The sequence below is a fragment of the Perca flavescens genome, chromosome 13, assembly GCF_004354835.1.
Source record: "Perca flavescens isolate YP-PL-M2 chromosome 13, PFLA_1.0, whole genome shotgun sequence".
NCBI classification, from domain to species: domain Eukaryota; kingdom Metazoa; phylum Chordata; class Actinopteri; order Perciformes; family Percidae; genus Perca; species Perca flavescens.
The window spans coordinates 22,127,507-22,144,037 of NC_041343.1; the positions used below are offsets into that span (position 1 = coordinate 22,127,507).

General features: G+C 37.9%; 1 protein-coding gene across 4 annotated transcripts in view; it reads left to right on the forward strand.

Annotated features, from left to right (window-relative positions):
* The window catches only part of gabrb2b (gamma-aminobutyric acid type A receptor subunit beta2b), a 57,641-nt gene that overhangs the window by 16,291 nt on the left and 24,819 nt on the right, over positions 1-16,531 (forward strand). For all 4 annotated transcript variants that reach the window (XM_028595295.1, XM_028595293.1, XM_028595294.1 and 1 more), the window contains exon 4: positions 11,360-11,580. In XM_028595295.1, the coding sequence (XP_028451096.1) occupies positions 11,360-11,580 (221 nt within the window). The remainder of the gene's footprint in view (positions 1-11,359; positions 11,581-16,531) is intronic.

The following is a 16,531-nucleotide window of genomic DNA, read 5'->3' on the forward strand; positions in this document are numbered from 1 at the left end:
GTCTGTGGCATTGCAGTATTAAGTGTTTTATTGCTTGGTAAGTAGTAGGAGAGCTCGCAAGGAACAGGCAGGAGGAAATAGTGGACTTTTATGTTTTACCTCCCTCTCTTCCTCTTATGTAGAAGATTTTATATTTATATATTGAACATGCAGTGTAAATTCTCTGCACTAAATTTAGCCAGCCTGCCCTCTGTTTGATCAATATAAAACTTGAATCACGATTTCAAGAATGACTTCTTGTGAAAGTACTGTGAGTAAAATTGGGATTGTAGATTTTATTTTTTTTTGCAAATGGCAATGAAATGAAAAAACAAGCCTATAATCTTGATCTCTGTCACCAGTTAAAGAGGTCAGTTAGGGTGAGATGAGAAGAGGAACAACTTACTGGAAAAACAAATGACATTGTAAGGATTAGTGTTGACCACAATTCATGTGCGGGTTTGTGTGAGATGCACTTACTTTCATTCCAGAGTGCTGTGGGTATTAAGGCTTTTTGATGCTCACATCAAGTTATTAATAACTATCATTATGTGTTGTTGCATGTATGAAACCAAATTTCAAATACTTTAATCAAGGTGTTTAACATGCAAAGTATTTGAACTAGGACAAAAATATGAAAATATTGCTGTCATCACGCAAATAAAAGGGCTGATTGTACTAAAAGTACATTTTATGTATGCTATTTGAACCTGTACACCATCATCTAACACTGCAATCTGCCGGTGAGACTTCGGCCACAACTCCAATAGGTGAATGCAATTTAATTTATATAGTGTATAAAGAGCTGAAAAGTGACATTTGAAAAACTCAGTAATTGTCAAATACCCCTGGTACTCTTGATATTTCACAGACCTCCATGTTAACATTTTTCATCAAGGCTATTTTATCTATTACAAAAAGTCAAACTTTAAGAGTACATTTTTACCATTTCATTTATTTATTTATTTGACAGGTACAATGCTCATTAATCAAGCAAAGCAACTGTAAATGAGCCAGAGTTAGCTCAGCAGGCTAATTTTCATATGTTGTCCCTGGCCAGTTTGAAAATGGCAATGTAAAAAAATAAATAAAATGACAATACAGTCAACACATAAAAGCAACATAAACAGACCAACATTCAAAAAGGCACAATGTACAACAACAAGTAAATAACACAACACATCATCATACAGCAAGCAACATGACAAAACAAATCTGCAGGCAGGCAGCAGTCTAATGTGCACATATCTGGTTATCAATAATAATACTACTACTACTAATAATAATAATAATAATAATACATTTTTTACGGGGGTCCCAGATACATCTAGAATGATTTACAGCTTTACAAAATTTAAAGCTGCTGTGTTTTTTAAAAACTGAATTTATCGGTGCAGATCCATGGATGTCTTTACAGTTAGGACTTGGTGTATTATCCTGGTGGATTTGTTTTACACAGATGCAAGATTCCTGTCTAGATTTTGATGAGTCACTTCCATATTGTGTGTTAATTTGAGAGTACTCACACTTCGCTGAATTTAACACATTTGATAGCAGAGATTTACTTCGCCGTGGCAGGCCTGCTGGCTGATGTGCATCTGGCATTGCAGGTGAACCAGCAATTGTAGGACAGGTATCCAGATCCTTATTGACCGCCATGCTCACCCTCAGACACACATGGCTCCCATGGTCCACCTCAGCCACCGTGAATGTTTGAATGAAAGCCATTGAATTTGTAGATAGCCAGCCATGTTATGTGCCACACACTATTATTTTGTTGTCTTTTTGGTAGGTAGTACTGTGAAGATGGATTAAAATATGTTATAGAATACCATATCTCTGTTGTCCTTGTATGTCATTGCCACACACACACACACACACACACACACACACTCGTTGACATAATGCATTTCCAAGCCTCTTGAACCTAATTCTAATCTTAATCTTAAAACCAAGTCTGCCCCCTCAAACAGGCCTTTAAAGTAGTAGGACAGGCCAAAATGCCCTCACTCTGTAGGTCTCACAAAACAACACACACAGACACACACACACACACACACACACACACACACACACACAAGCTGACAACCTCCTAAAGCCCCCCTGCGTCTCTTGTAGGTCAGTCCAACTGTGAGGAGATATTGCTTCTTCAAGGATGTCCTTGCTCAAGGAGGTACCGTATACAGGCCATCAAATCTGGACTTACACAATTCTGCACATGGACAAATAAAAAAAAGACATACACTCAGAGACACACATGCATAAACTGGATTTGTTGAGTTATAGGTTGATAACCAGTGTTTTGTACTCACTCAGGTGCTAAATGGGCCATTGATCCACAGATCCATGTATTGCATTATCTCATTGTTGACAATGTGGGCTTCTTGGTACTCTGTTTGAATAGCAATCAGTTTCTTCTTCAGTTCACCAGACCTCCATAATGCATGAGATGTAGGACTCCTCTAGTGGATTAGTAAATTTGTCTGGAATTGTGTGTGAGGGGTAGTCAAAGGACAGCTGCCTAAAGCTTTAGCAGCACCATAAATTTGTCAATTTTATAGTAAAACAGCAGTAAGTGGGACAGACTCATTTTTTCTCACATCTCATTGGTGAGCTAACATTCGTCTAGTGTAAATGACAGCTGAGGGTGAAATCACCATCACCGTCCTGCTCTGCCCTCTCTTCTCTTCCCCATCAACCCCCCACCATCACCACTACCAACCACCCCCTTTCCAAATTGCCACTCCACTCTATTCCTCTCGAGGGACACAAAAGGGCCTGCACATGCTCAAATCAACTCTAATAAATTCTATGTAGTCAGTTAAGCTATACGACTGCCAACTGGCAAAGATGTGCACCCATACTTTGGGAGAGCTGAGGAAAAAGAAATTCCTCTAAATTTGATTCACCTTCAGCAGCAAGCTCTCTTGAAAGCTATGTCCAGGCTAGGGTAAATGATGAAAGAGTATGGAAGGTAAATGGGGATATATAAAGAGAAGGAGGGACAAGAGACACTGAGAGAAAGAAAAATAGAGAGAGGAGCAGTGTGATGAAAAGGGAGGTTAGACAAAGTACAAGTAAACAAACAAGAGTCTGGGCATTATTAAATCAGTCATCTGATTTCTGACATGCCATAAACTAAGGAAATGGTCTTAAGGGAAGAAAAATACAAAAGGTGTACCAGGAGAATTGGTCAGGGTAATGTCACTATGAAAATTCAGACACATCTATCATAGTATTTTTGTTAAAGATATTTTCTTGTTATATCTATTTTGATATATTTTTAGATTTTTGTTGTCAGTCTGACTGCTGGATTACAATACATCAACATTATTTCTTCTGGAGCAAACGGGCCAAATGAAACCCCTGCAGCAGCCCCTGTACGCCTTCCTGTTGCAGATTTACTTCATGCAGTGCACAAGCTGTTCCAGATACAGAGCTGAATCCTAAGGACTACATACACATCTCCAGAGACTGTGGAATATATGTCACTCAGCTCTGTGGGGATAGGCATGTTTATTATTAGGCCTCTTTGGAAATGCTGTGCCCTATGCCAGGTTCCTCATACCCTGTCGCTGATGGCATGAGGACCGTGTGAGACAGGAAATTGAAAGCCACTTGTTGTTGGAGGGCTTTTTGGAAGAACTGAAGTAGGAGGATGATAGAGTGCAGTATGGACATATGGCTGAGTGGTGGAGGGATCACATTTCCTTCCCACTAAAGGTATTTCAAAGAGAGGAGGAGAGGAGAGAGGAAGACAGACACAGAGAGGATAGAGGTAGAGGAGGATTCAGAGGCAGGCTGCTTTAGGATTCATTGCCACTCTTTGAGGTCAGTGCACTAGAAATGATTTAAAGCAACATATACCTCTTTTAAAAACAGGCAAAAACAAGTACATGACAATAACATGGTTTGTCAATATTTGTAAAATATCCAGTCAATGCTTTTTTTGTCAAAAAGACACATTGATTTGGCACCCTTTTACCGGAATAAAAAATATGCCAATTTTGGAAATGTACACTCCCAAGCTTAATGTCAGCAAGCTTTGAGGAGGAGATATTCAAATCTGAATCCTATGTGAGGCCCTTCAGAACCCAAAAAGCACCTCAGAGGCTGATCCAACACCTGTCTTGTTCTCTAGACGGCTCCCTCGGCTGTGTCTGTTTAGTGGTAATGATCTCAACCATTCACACTCACCACCAATGTGTTCCCACTTCCCTTTTTTCTCGCTTTCTTTCTACCGCATGCAAATAGATGCAACAGGGAATATACAAGAGATGGGGAAGCTATAGGGAGAAATAGATTGAAGGAGATTCGTGTAAAGGAATGAGGGGAAAATGGGAGATCAAATAACATGATTGAAGGGAAAAAGGGAATGGATAGGACAGATGAGGAAAGGGAAAAAAGATGGGAGAGAGAAAGTAGCAGAGTCATTGCTGGTGCTGAAATCAGAGACTGAAAGTGAAGAGCTGGGAGAATAAATGCAATTTGCATCTCTGATCCACTGAGCTTTCCTGTGCCTTTCATTTACCCCCCTATCCCTTCCAGCAAACTCACCACACCATTCCACAGCTTTCATATGGAAAACTGGCTTCAAGGGTTGTGGGAAGAAAGAGCTATATAACCTCTACTCACTATTGAGTCATCCTCATTCTGATCCCTGTCTCTTTTCTCTCTCCCTGTAGACTTGGGCCTCCAATCTCCTTTCTCCATCCTCATCCTCCTCCCATCGCACCCCCTCACTCTCCAACTTTTCTAAATCTTAGTTATCCCGCTTTTTCCGTCTGTCCCTCACTTCATTGCTACTTCTTCTCCACCTTATCATCCACCTCATACTCCTTCCTTTTGTCTATTTCCTTTCTACTTTATCAAAAGACTACCTCCCATGAAAAACGACCACATCAGTTGCTTGTTCAAATGGCCTAATATGACCTCTGTTTAATTGAGAAGGACCTCTAGCAACCATGTACATTTTTACCCCTGCCTGTCAGGAGGAAAGGCGGAAATAATATGATGTTGTTACAGAATTGCAAAACAACATAAGGAGGGAGGTTAGGGTGGATAGATTTTATCATGACCCCAAATGTTTCCCAACCGTAATCTTTTTTTTTTTACTACAATCTTTCCCTCATTGTAAACCAGTTGTTATTTACATATCCAGCAGACACACAGCAACATTAGCATTCAATTGGAGTCTTGTTTCTGGCCACCTGGTGAATGTCAATCCAATATCCACTCTTTGTTTGTGGTCTCCACTATTTCTTGAGGGAAATATCTGGTTCTTTAGCAGGTACATGATCCATATTTTTACCAGCTTGCTACCTTTGCCTGTTGGCCTATTTTGTTGGACAGCTAACATACAGTGGGTATTCAGAGCTTTATGTCTGCTATGGTTGAAAACGATGCTATGAAAACAGTGAGATTGAACCGAGACAGTAAAGTTAGGTCTCAAAACCCAAACAATGAGCTGAAGATGCTATCAAGTTCTGTGTAGAGCTAAGGGGAACTGCTGAGATGGGTGATAAAAAAACAAAAACAGTGGATTCATCCCTGCGAGCGACCCCTTTACATTATAAGTGATGGGATCCATTGTTGTTATAGCCCCTTAAATCAAGCAATCTTTTGCCTATACCTAACCAAACATTAACCATGGGGGTAGCAGATCAGAAAATGCTCATGTGTTGTTTTGGGAGAAGAAACCTATCAATTACAAGACAAAAACAAAGACAGTATTGTCTTTGTTTTTGTCTTGTAATTGATAGTTTTCTACTTTGTGTCTGTATAGACACAAAATAGGGTTTGTTGGAGGGCTCAAGTAGTCCAACAACATAAGTCTAATGTTAGTTCTTCATGCTGTTTTCAGAGTAAGAGAAGCCATGTGGTGCAGGGGGTGGAGAAGAGATGTAATACATAAGGGGTAAGTGGACAGGGAGGATTGGAGGATGAGCGGGGTTGAGGTCAGAGTGGGCAGCTGGAGAGTTTTTTTCTTGTTTTGATTTCCAATTGTTTGTTGGTTCGCTCAAGTTTATATTGATTGCAGCTGATTTATTTGGAAAGAAACAACATGAAGACATGGATTTTTAGTTCATACTGAGACAATAATGACTGAGGCTGAGACAGCTATAGATTGTTCATATTCAAGGCCAGTTTATGGCAAAGATGAGACTTGACAAGCGCAAAGCATGTGGCTTGTTATTCGTTTGAGCATTTAATAATGGTTTCTTACAATAATCACATATTTTAAATTCATGTTTCTCCCTGGTAGTCAAATCATATCAAACTCAAATGATATCATCCATGGTATTAAATTCTAATATGATATCTCTCTCTCTCTCTCTCTCTCTCTCTATATATATATATATATATATATATATATATATATATATATATATATATATATATATATAGTAGATAACTTTATTGTCCCCGTGGGGCAGTTGGGTTTGCGGCACAATCGCAAGGCACTTTATAACAAGACATCAGACATAATACAAACAAATAATTATTATATCAGAAACCGACAAACAAAAAATGAAGAATATACATCACACACTACAATACACTATATGCCCTTGGGTATGGTCAGACAGGTCAGGTTGTGGTACGAAAGAAAATTTGTATCTGTTCTTGATCAGAAGGGGTAAGCAGAAACGACGCATAGATGGCAGTGGTTTAAAATGTGGTGCCAGGGGGTGTGTGTGGTCACATACAATGTTATTAGCCTTTCTCACCAGTCTGTCTTTGTAAATGTGTTCAATGCTCGGTTGTGTTACCCCAAGTAACTTGCTGGCAGTTAAGACTGTTTTTCTGATTGTCTTTTTCTGAGACTAAGTGGCATTTCCGAACCAGCAGATAATACAGCAAGTTAAAACACTTTCAATAAAAGCAGTATAAAACATTTGGAGCATTTTGTTATTAACATTTAAAACAAGCAGTTTCTTTAGAAAGTACATTCTTTGCTGTGTCTTAGTCTGCAGGAGATCAGTCCAAGAGTCCCATTTAACATTATATATATATATATATATATATATATATATATATATATATATATATATATATATATATATATATATATCTCTATTTTTTACTTATTTTAGTTTTCCAATTAAACTTAACTAAACTGCCTCAAGGTGCTTTCACTAAGGATTGTATAAACATTTTTCATTTATGTTCCACAATCTGCATATTAACTATTTTCTAATCAGTGTAAATATCAGGCTCATATTTGGCCCAAACTGCTTGCATATCAAAAGGGTCCCAGGTCATTATGACTAATTGAGGCTTTTCACCCATTTGTGGCTTGGGGTAAGCTGACTGGAGTTGATGAGGTCTTTATATCAATACGTGTTGGCAAATAATTGCAGGCTGTGCCATCTGCATCTCACTTGCTCAGATGGCCATAAGCTACAGCAGAGTGGAGATGACAGTGCCCTTAGCGTATGCCGGCAGTGGGTCAGGTGAACAGAGTCAGCACGCTGAATAGAGATGGTCTTACAGCACCAGATTCTTCCCCTGCAGTGGATCGCACCCTTGCAGGCTTTTGATGATGATGTATCTGTAGCTCATGTGACAAGTGTGCTGAGCAGCTGTAGTAATTGTACTTTTTCAAGTGTTATACATAAAGGATAGAGCTGTATTGTACATTGTCCTTGTCAAAGGAAGACATTTTATAAATTATACTTTTGGATTGAAACCTTTCAGAACAAAAAATGGTTGAGCAGCATATGTGAACAAAATTGATCACTGATGACTGACTTTTATGAAATATCTTGTGTGTTTTACACATTCTGTAAGAAATGTATTAAACAAATAACATCTGCAAAATGAGGAGACATTAACTCAGTAGGAGACATGCTGTGGAACTGCATATTAGTTATTGGTTAGGCCTATAATGGATTCTCACATTCTGTAGTGGCTCTCTCCAACATAGTTTATGTGATGCTCATTATGACGTTATGACGATGTTGTTATGACCGTCTCCCTTGCACTTACATGCACACAGTCGCTGCAGTTATTCTGGTGATTTACAACCTCCTCCTCCCACAGAGAGAGAAAGTGAGGGGCACACTATAGCTGTCTTTGAGGAGAGGTTTATGTTCACGGTAAACTAGCCACAGTGGCACTTCCAGAGGCCGTCCCACAAAGCAAACCACAACTTCCCCAAATAGATAGGCCTACAATAATAGACTCTCAGGGATGACAATGGAAACATTTACTCTGTAATAATTATGCCCACCTCACATCTTCTTACTCCATCATGGCTGCCAGTTTTTTTTTTAACTTCTCACGGTTACTTAATAGTACCTCAGATTCAAAAAGTAGACTCTGTGGTCGGGAGAGTTGTGGATAATATGCCAGAATGGCTGATGGCCTTAACAAATGATGACTATTAAGAGTGCTGGGGCTGGAAAGTGATGGAATACAAAAGAATGTGACTCTTGTTATCTAAATCCCTGTTGTTACATATTGCAAAGGACATATTGCATCCACAGCTGCATTGTTTTTGCTATCCCTGTTCAACCCTGGCTGGGATCCCTAAAACACAACAAAAACATACAAATATCTAGCACATGTATCTATGTAGACATGCATGCACAATATGCATTGATAAACACATGCACGGGATTAAAATAAATAGTGCATGTATCATTTCTTGATATTAGTAGTCTCTATAGAAGGAATGTAGTAAGACACACTGCAGATGTCATTTTCAATGTCCACATTTCTAACAAGACAGGAAAAGACACTGTTTTTGTGTGTGTACCTGTGTGCGTGCCAACAAGAAAGAAACATGGAGAAGCCTCTCTGATGTTTTGGACATCACAGTTAACCCTCCTGTTTGATGGTGTGTATTGATGAGTGTAGCAGAGGTAGTTTAGGAGGTCTACATGGCAACAAGCATCTCTTCATTCACATGTGCTGCGGTCGCAGCATGCCTGAAAGAGCGGAGTGTGAGCTGTTATATAACCACCGACAAAGGATGGAAGTGTTGGTAGGGCAGCACGTGTAGCCAAGGATCTGTTGTTGCAAGTGTAAAGTTACCCAGATATTAGAATTTAGACAGTTCTATAGTCTATATTGTAAGTGAGAACAAAAATATACCACCTAAAAGATGGGCTATTTCCATGTTTTTATGTAGGAACTATCTTCTTTTTGTGGGAATCATCCAACATTTCATTAAGCCTCTACATACCCCTTGAAATGTGTTTTTTCAAACCAACTTAAATAAAGGCATTTCAGCATTTCTTTCATACAGTACATGAAAAAATGGAAATGCCATCAATCCCATATAGTTTTGTTTAGCCTGGATTTACTGGAATCAGTCTATTCCAATTCCAAACCCAATTATAGTGCTTAATGCTAGAATTGCCACAATACTAATATGTCTTTTGAAAAACTCTCAAAATTCTCAAACCTGTGGTTGTCAGCACCCCAATCCAAATAAGGGACAAACAACCACAAAAACATGACAAAACCTATTTCAGTCAAACACGGGCTCCACTGAGCAAAGCTGCTCCTGTTTTCCTGACTCCATCCAGTCAATATCCAAGCCTCCAGTTCCCAAGGTGCTGTGAGATGTCAGATCTGTAGCCGACGGGCATATTCAAAAATGCATGTTCAGCCTCTTTGCCAGGAAGTGGATTTGCCAGTCATGACAAAAGTTCCCTGAGACAGCAAGTTTATTTAACTTAGTTTTTCATGGATGATTGGTAGGCTTCCTACTTCAGTGAGCCACATGAGCATCTGACTGCTGGCTTGACTCTTTTATTGTGTCCTAGATTTAGCATCAAGAAATTTTACTGCAAGTTATCAAACTTCCTCTATTTGTTTATAAATTGTTATATGTCTTTCGGGTTTTGTGTGTGTGGCATCATAACAATAGAACATGTATCATTGTATGTGTAGTATAATAATTGTATAACAAGCAATGCTTGACAGGAGTATACGTCTGCTAAGAGGTTTATTTTTTTGGTACACAAATATAGTGTGTAAATTCAGTGTGTTTCTCACCTTATTGCATTGTATGTATTCTTGAGGTCTAAAAAATGCATTTCCTTCTGCATAAAACATTTGCTGATTTTTTTTAATAGTTTGAAACCTACATTACTTTTTTTTTTAGCTTTTTAGCTGTCTTCTTTTCTCCATTTGCTGTTGGCGCAGCAGTACATCTCTTGCCACATTACGCCCACCAACTGTTGATCAGCAATCGCATGAAACCAGAAGCAGGAATGTGCATCGCAGCACTCACATTCACATATGTATGTTTGCAACCTTGTGCACATGCTTGTAAAGTGAATATGAGGTACAAATAATAAAAAAACACACAAAACATTGCTCTATAGCACAACTCTAAAACTCCACTGGGTACCTCTAGGTGTCCAAATGAAATAAATCCATACAAGCTTGCCTTAGCAACAATGTTGCACAGACTTCTTCATCCTATCCATGGACAAGATGAAGACAAACATGCATTTTATATCCAACACACTTTGATATCTGACTCTAATATGTAAAGCAGACATATACAGTCCCTCAAAGGCTATTTGCTGTATGTGCAACTTGATGTTATGCAAGAGGATGGTCTACCATTCTGGTTGTGGGAGGACAAACTTGGTGAATATCTTATGCAAGTACGACATAGTGCGCTCATTTTATAAGCAATACTTAATCCCAGAAGACAGCTACTGTCAAAGCAAATAGAGCATATAGCAAGATATTTTGTTAAGCAGATTTTTGAGGTTGCTTGGAGGTTATTTTCATTTGTATGGAACATGTGATCTCTCTCTTAAGTTCTCCCTTCTCTGTTTATGTATGTGTGTCACATACGCACAAACAAACATTAAGAAAAATGAGCAAGCCACACCATTTTTTTTAAATCACATAGTAAAACACACACACACACACACACACACACACACACACACACACACACACACACACACACACACACACACACACACACACACACCCCATCTGTCTCCCTTCTTCTCTGACACATACACAGTCTTTTACACTGTCTGTCTAAACCTTATGTTTCTATGAAAAGAAGGAATTCCCCATTGCTTTGTACTGAGAGTTTCTTGGCCTGTACTCTCACTATTCCATTTGCTTTAAAGTGAACTTCATCCAATATTAAAACCTAGACTGATCTAATCTGAGAGTTTGCAGTGGAAAAGTACTGTATTGCAGAGCAGCTGTGTAAAATACTCTCTTTTTGGACTAACCCTGTCTTTTCTCTCCATCTCTTCTCTTTTTTATCGGCCTCTCTTCCTTCCTCTCCCGGCCCAATTCATCTCCTCTCCTTTCCCTTCTGATTTCCTGGCTCTCTTCCTCCCTCCCCCTCTTTGTCCTCCTTTGCTCCCTCTCCGTGCACTTTCAGGACTACACATTGACAATGTACTTCCAGCAGGCCTGGCGAGACAAACGGCTGTCCTACACTGAGATCCCCCTCAACCTGACCTTAGATAACCGGGTGGCTGACCAGCTCTGGGTCCCTGACACATACTTCCTCAATGACAAGAAATCATTTGTCCACGGTGTCACAGTGAAAAATAGAATGATCCGACTACACCCGGATGGTACCGTACTGTACGGTCTAAGGTGAGATTTTAATCTTTTTAAAAATATATAATTTTTGACTACACAACAACACCAAGGTGTTGGATGTTTACATGTGCAAATAAATGAAAAAATACTACATGCTGGACGAGTACGGCACCAGATAATGATAGACTACTGCACAAATTGTAGTCATTTCCACTTCATGTTGTCAAACACTTAATTTTTTCTCAGTGTACTTTCTATTTTCAAAAAACAACCCGGGGAGGAAACATCTAACTTCTACAAACTTTAATACAACAATGACTGAATAATTGCCGCATCGGAGCCAGTCAGTAATTAGCTCATTAAAGCTGGATGAAGAAAACTACTGATATATTGCCCCTGGGCGAAAATTAGAATGTTGATGTTGTGACCTATTTGTGTCCTAGTTTACAGGACATGTGCACATCATTAACTAAAGGCTTCTGTAACACTGAATTCAACTCTATTGCAAAGTCTTCTCAATCTTCATCACAACCAAAAGTTTAAACAAAAAGCATCTGTGAAGTTAAACTTTCTGTGTTTTTTTTCTGCTACATCATACATATTTGCTCTGTGAATTGCATGTGTTAGCAGAACCTGAAAATAAAGAAATTTAGGCTATATTTTTGTAAAAAGCCCTCCAAACCATACAACAATATAGTTTGTTATTGTTTCCTACCATCTAATACGACCCACAGGAGACAGTTGGTTACATTTAGGCACAAAAACTACTTTGTTATGTTTAGAAAAAGATTGTGGTTTGTGTTACTTTACTTCTGGTTAGGCATGTGACGCAGAACATTAAAATTTAAAAACTCGCTGTTTACTTAAATTTTCAAAGGGGACACGGACCCAGGTCTACTGGGTGAAAGTCTTGTGTTTGTCTGACCCATCCACCACCCCACATACCCACACATAATTCTGTCATTATCATTCTATCATAAGCAGACTGCCACACTGTCTAATAGCCGTACAGCTGCCTGCCACACAAGGGCAACATACTTTAACCAACAAGTCACCTTAGCTTTCCTGGTAATGCTGAATTAATGACCAAACAAACATCCATCGGTGAACACCATTCCCCTGTCATTGCTCAATCATATGCATGGACCATCCCTGTCAGAGGCTGAGAGGCATTATGGACTGCAAAATGGGATCCTTAATTGTGATGTTATTTGGACTTTGAATGGAATATTGTCAGTTGCTTGAAACATCCATTTATCTTAGTCATGTTTCCTACCAAAGAATAATTGAAGAGCATATGCTTTAACATTTAACATTAACTTATTGTGATGGATGAGTTTCTCAGAAAATGAGAGTGAGTTTGTTGACACCTTCAAAAGCTACAAAGACTGGAGTACTACTTTTACAAAACATCAGTTTTAGCCTTTCTTTACATTCTTTGGGGGGGCCACTTTAGATGGTATTCTGAATATTTCACCAAGCTGAGACTTTTGCATGTCTGTTTGGCCTGGTTTCCCAGTTGCCAGAAACAAAGCTCCTTTTGTACAGTATAAATTGATTGACCCATTCCACTGAGTTTTAACCTCTCAAAGTTAATATGATTACAGTGCACTTCTCACACCTCACTGATGTCTCATCAGTTCATTTTGCAAATAGGACTCTGATGCCCTAACTATAAAAAGTTATTGAAAATCATAACATCTTAATGGCCATCATGGCAGCGCCTTGGCACTGCTGCAGGAGAGTGAGAAAATGAGACAAAGAAGGAGAGAGAGGGTTGATAATGATTTGAAAGACATCTTGTCATTACTGCTCTCTTTGGTCTTCTTTATCAATGTTGTCTGTCTTCATTACTTGCCCAATGGCTTATTAAAAAGTTCAGCATGTTGTATTTTGCTCAGGTTTCATACACAAGGTTTAAAGGAATTAAAGTGTCCAAGAAATAGTTATTATTCATAACACTTGAATTGCAACAAGAGGGTAAATAGTTGCTGCATATGGTGAGTGTACAACAAGAGTAGAGGAGATGGGAAGGAGAAGGAAGAGCAATCCAATTCTTGAGAAATGGAGAAAAGCAGGAGATAAAGACAAGATTAAGTAGAGAAAATAAATGCAGCACAAATTCTTCAAGCAGCTACTTTTTGTCACAATGTTACATTTTCTTAACTCAACTTTTCATTTTCATGGAACAAGTGTGAAACGGCCTTGAGTAGAAATAAAAAAGAAATTTAAAAACGGTGATACTGAATTTAGGCCTATTCTTGAATGCACCCACTTGAATACACTTGAGTGTATTCTTGCAAGGGGCAAGGGACCTTCACTTGAACGTGTTGTCCAATTATGCCGGAGCATTTACAGGTGCAAAGTAAATTAGAATCAGATTTTTTAGAATCATTTCTAAGCTCTGATACATTTTATTGCCTTCAGATTTAATCAGAAATCCCCTGGTAGAAACCAAATCCTTCTGTCAAACTTACGGTTGGTTTACTGACATAACAGTTCTTCCTGGATCATAGCTGGGTTTAAAGTAATTTGCAGACACTTTGATAAAAAAGAAACCCATGGGTTGTACACACCAGATTCCCACTGACTGTAAACAAAGCATCAAGCAGAGTGCTTGATGGGTTTTGAAGTCGTTTGATGATGTTTTTTTTTTTTTTTTTTCTTTTTAGGTTCATTGGAGTGTGGGAATAAAGGAATTTTTAAAATAAAATCAATGGCAACCTGGACAAACTGTACCATAAATACTGTCAGTCCCCTAGGAAAGGATATTTGTAAAGGACATTTAATACTACAGTAGCTTCTGCTACTCATTTAATAAGAACGGTGCTTGATCATTGCATTAGAGTGCTTCCCTCTTACATCAGAGCCAATGTGCTTATTGCCTCGAACATTAAAAGTAGACAAAAGCATACAGAAGAAAGCTAGAGAGGCACGAGCAGATTGTGAGGGTCAGATTAAGCTGAAATAGAACTCAAATAGTACAAATCCTCCCCGTGTCAGGCCATTTGAGTTAAAACAGATAACCTACAATATCAACCCAACCAGTGAATCCAATATGCAAATGAAAAATCCATAATCACTTGGAATATGGGTTTGCACATTTCTAGTGCACTGCAGAAGTTGTGACACAGTCAGGGCAAATATTACTTTGGATGAAGTGGGATTAGATTGAAACTGGGAGAAGAAATCCATCACCCTTGACACTCAATATCATGTAAGTAGGATGACCAGATTTTTACAAATCCTAAATTAGGTCATGGGATCTTGCGCATGTCAGTGAGTGCATACAAATCCGCAGCAATTGCAGACATAGCATATTACTGTCCCCTGAAAGCCTAATACAAATTTTGTAATTAATTAATTTATTATGCCAATAAATTAGATTAGACTACATGGAATTCGAATGGTCCCTGAGATGAAAATTGGGTTATTAAAGAAGGCAGTAGTAATACACTAAAGCAATACTAATATGAACAATAATAGGGGTTATGCAAATTAGAATTCCTATACTATGACATCATAAGCATACAAATATGAAATACAAATTGTGAAATTATTAATACATATATACATACACACATATGTATGTATGTATGTATGTATATATATATATATATATATATATATATATATATATATATATATATATATATATATATATATATACACACACACACACACACACACACACACATACATACATATATATAGATACATATACATATATACATATGTGTGTGTATGTATTTATGTATTAATAATTTCACAATTTGTATTTCATATTTGTATGCTTATGATGTCATAGTATAGGAATTCTAATTTGCATAACCCCTATTATTGTTCATATTAGTATTGCTTTAGTGTATTACTACTGCCTTCTGCAATAACCCAATTTTCATCTCAGGGACCATTTGAATTCCATGTAGTCTAATCTAATTTATTGGCATAATAAATTAAATAATTACAAAATTTGTATTAGGTATATCTGCAATTGCTGCGGATATATATATATATATATATATATATATATATATATATATATATATATATATATATATATATATATATATATATATATAGTAACTCAGGAACAAAATTGGTGTTTTGTTCTCAACATTAATGCAATAGTTTGGGAAATACACCTATATGCTTCCTAGTTGCTAATTAGATTAGAAGATCAATTACACTCTAATGTCTGTGCATTGCGAATGGAGCTAGAGCCATTAAAGGCGGTAGCAGGGGGAAACAGTATGGCTCTGTCAAAGTTCAAAAATACACCTAACAACATCTCTAAAGCTCATTAACAAATACATTGTGTCTTGTTTGTGTAGTCCGTACACAGGAGTTGTGGCTGGAACTATTTCTAGTCGAACAACAGCCAAGCATCACTGTGAAGTTGCCAGTCAAACAGCAAAGACTCTGCACAGAAGTGGTGGGCGGATGAACAAACTGTTTTTCATCAAAAATAGTTATAGGATGTAACTCGCCCTAAAACAAGCACTGTCTGAGTGCTCTGAGTATGCAGCGTGAAAGACAAACGTCCAATGTGACGACAAGCAATAACTTACCTGTAAGAAATGCTGGTAGTTTATACAGCTATGTGAAACATTATCTTTCTACTTTCTGTAAAATTTTAACAAAATTGAAATGATCAGAATTGGTAGACAGCAATGTTACTTTATGAAGCAACCTCAGAGTATTGATTTAAAACGTAATCACTGAATATTGTTTAAAATGTGTTTGGATGATCAGACTCTGATGTAATTATGTTGTGGCCATCATGACGTTTTGAAGTTACAAGGGGAGTATGATAAGAAAAAATATGTGTCCATACAAACTTCTGACACGTGGTATATAGTGGTGCTCATAGTACTGTGAGCATCACGGTTAATAGTTAATTTGTCACAGAAATACAACATACTGTACATACTTTAATAAGGAAATAGTGGCCACATTATCTGTAAACACAAACAGCGAAATGCATTGTTGAAGAGGAGAATCT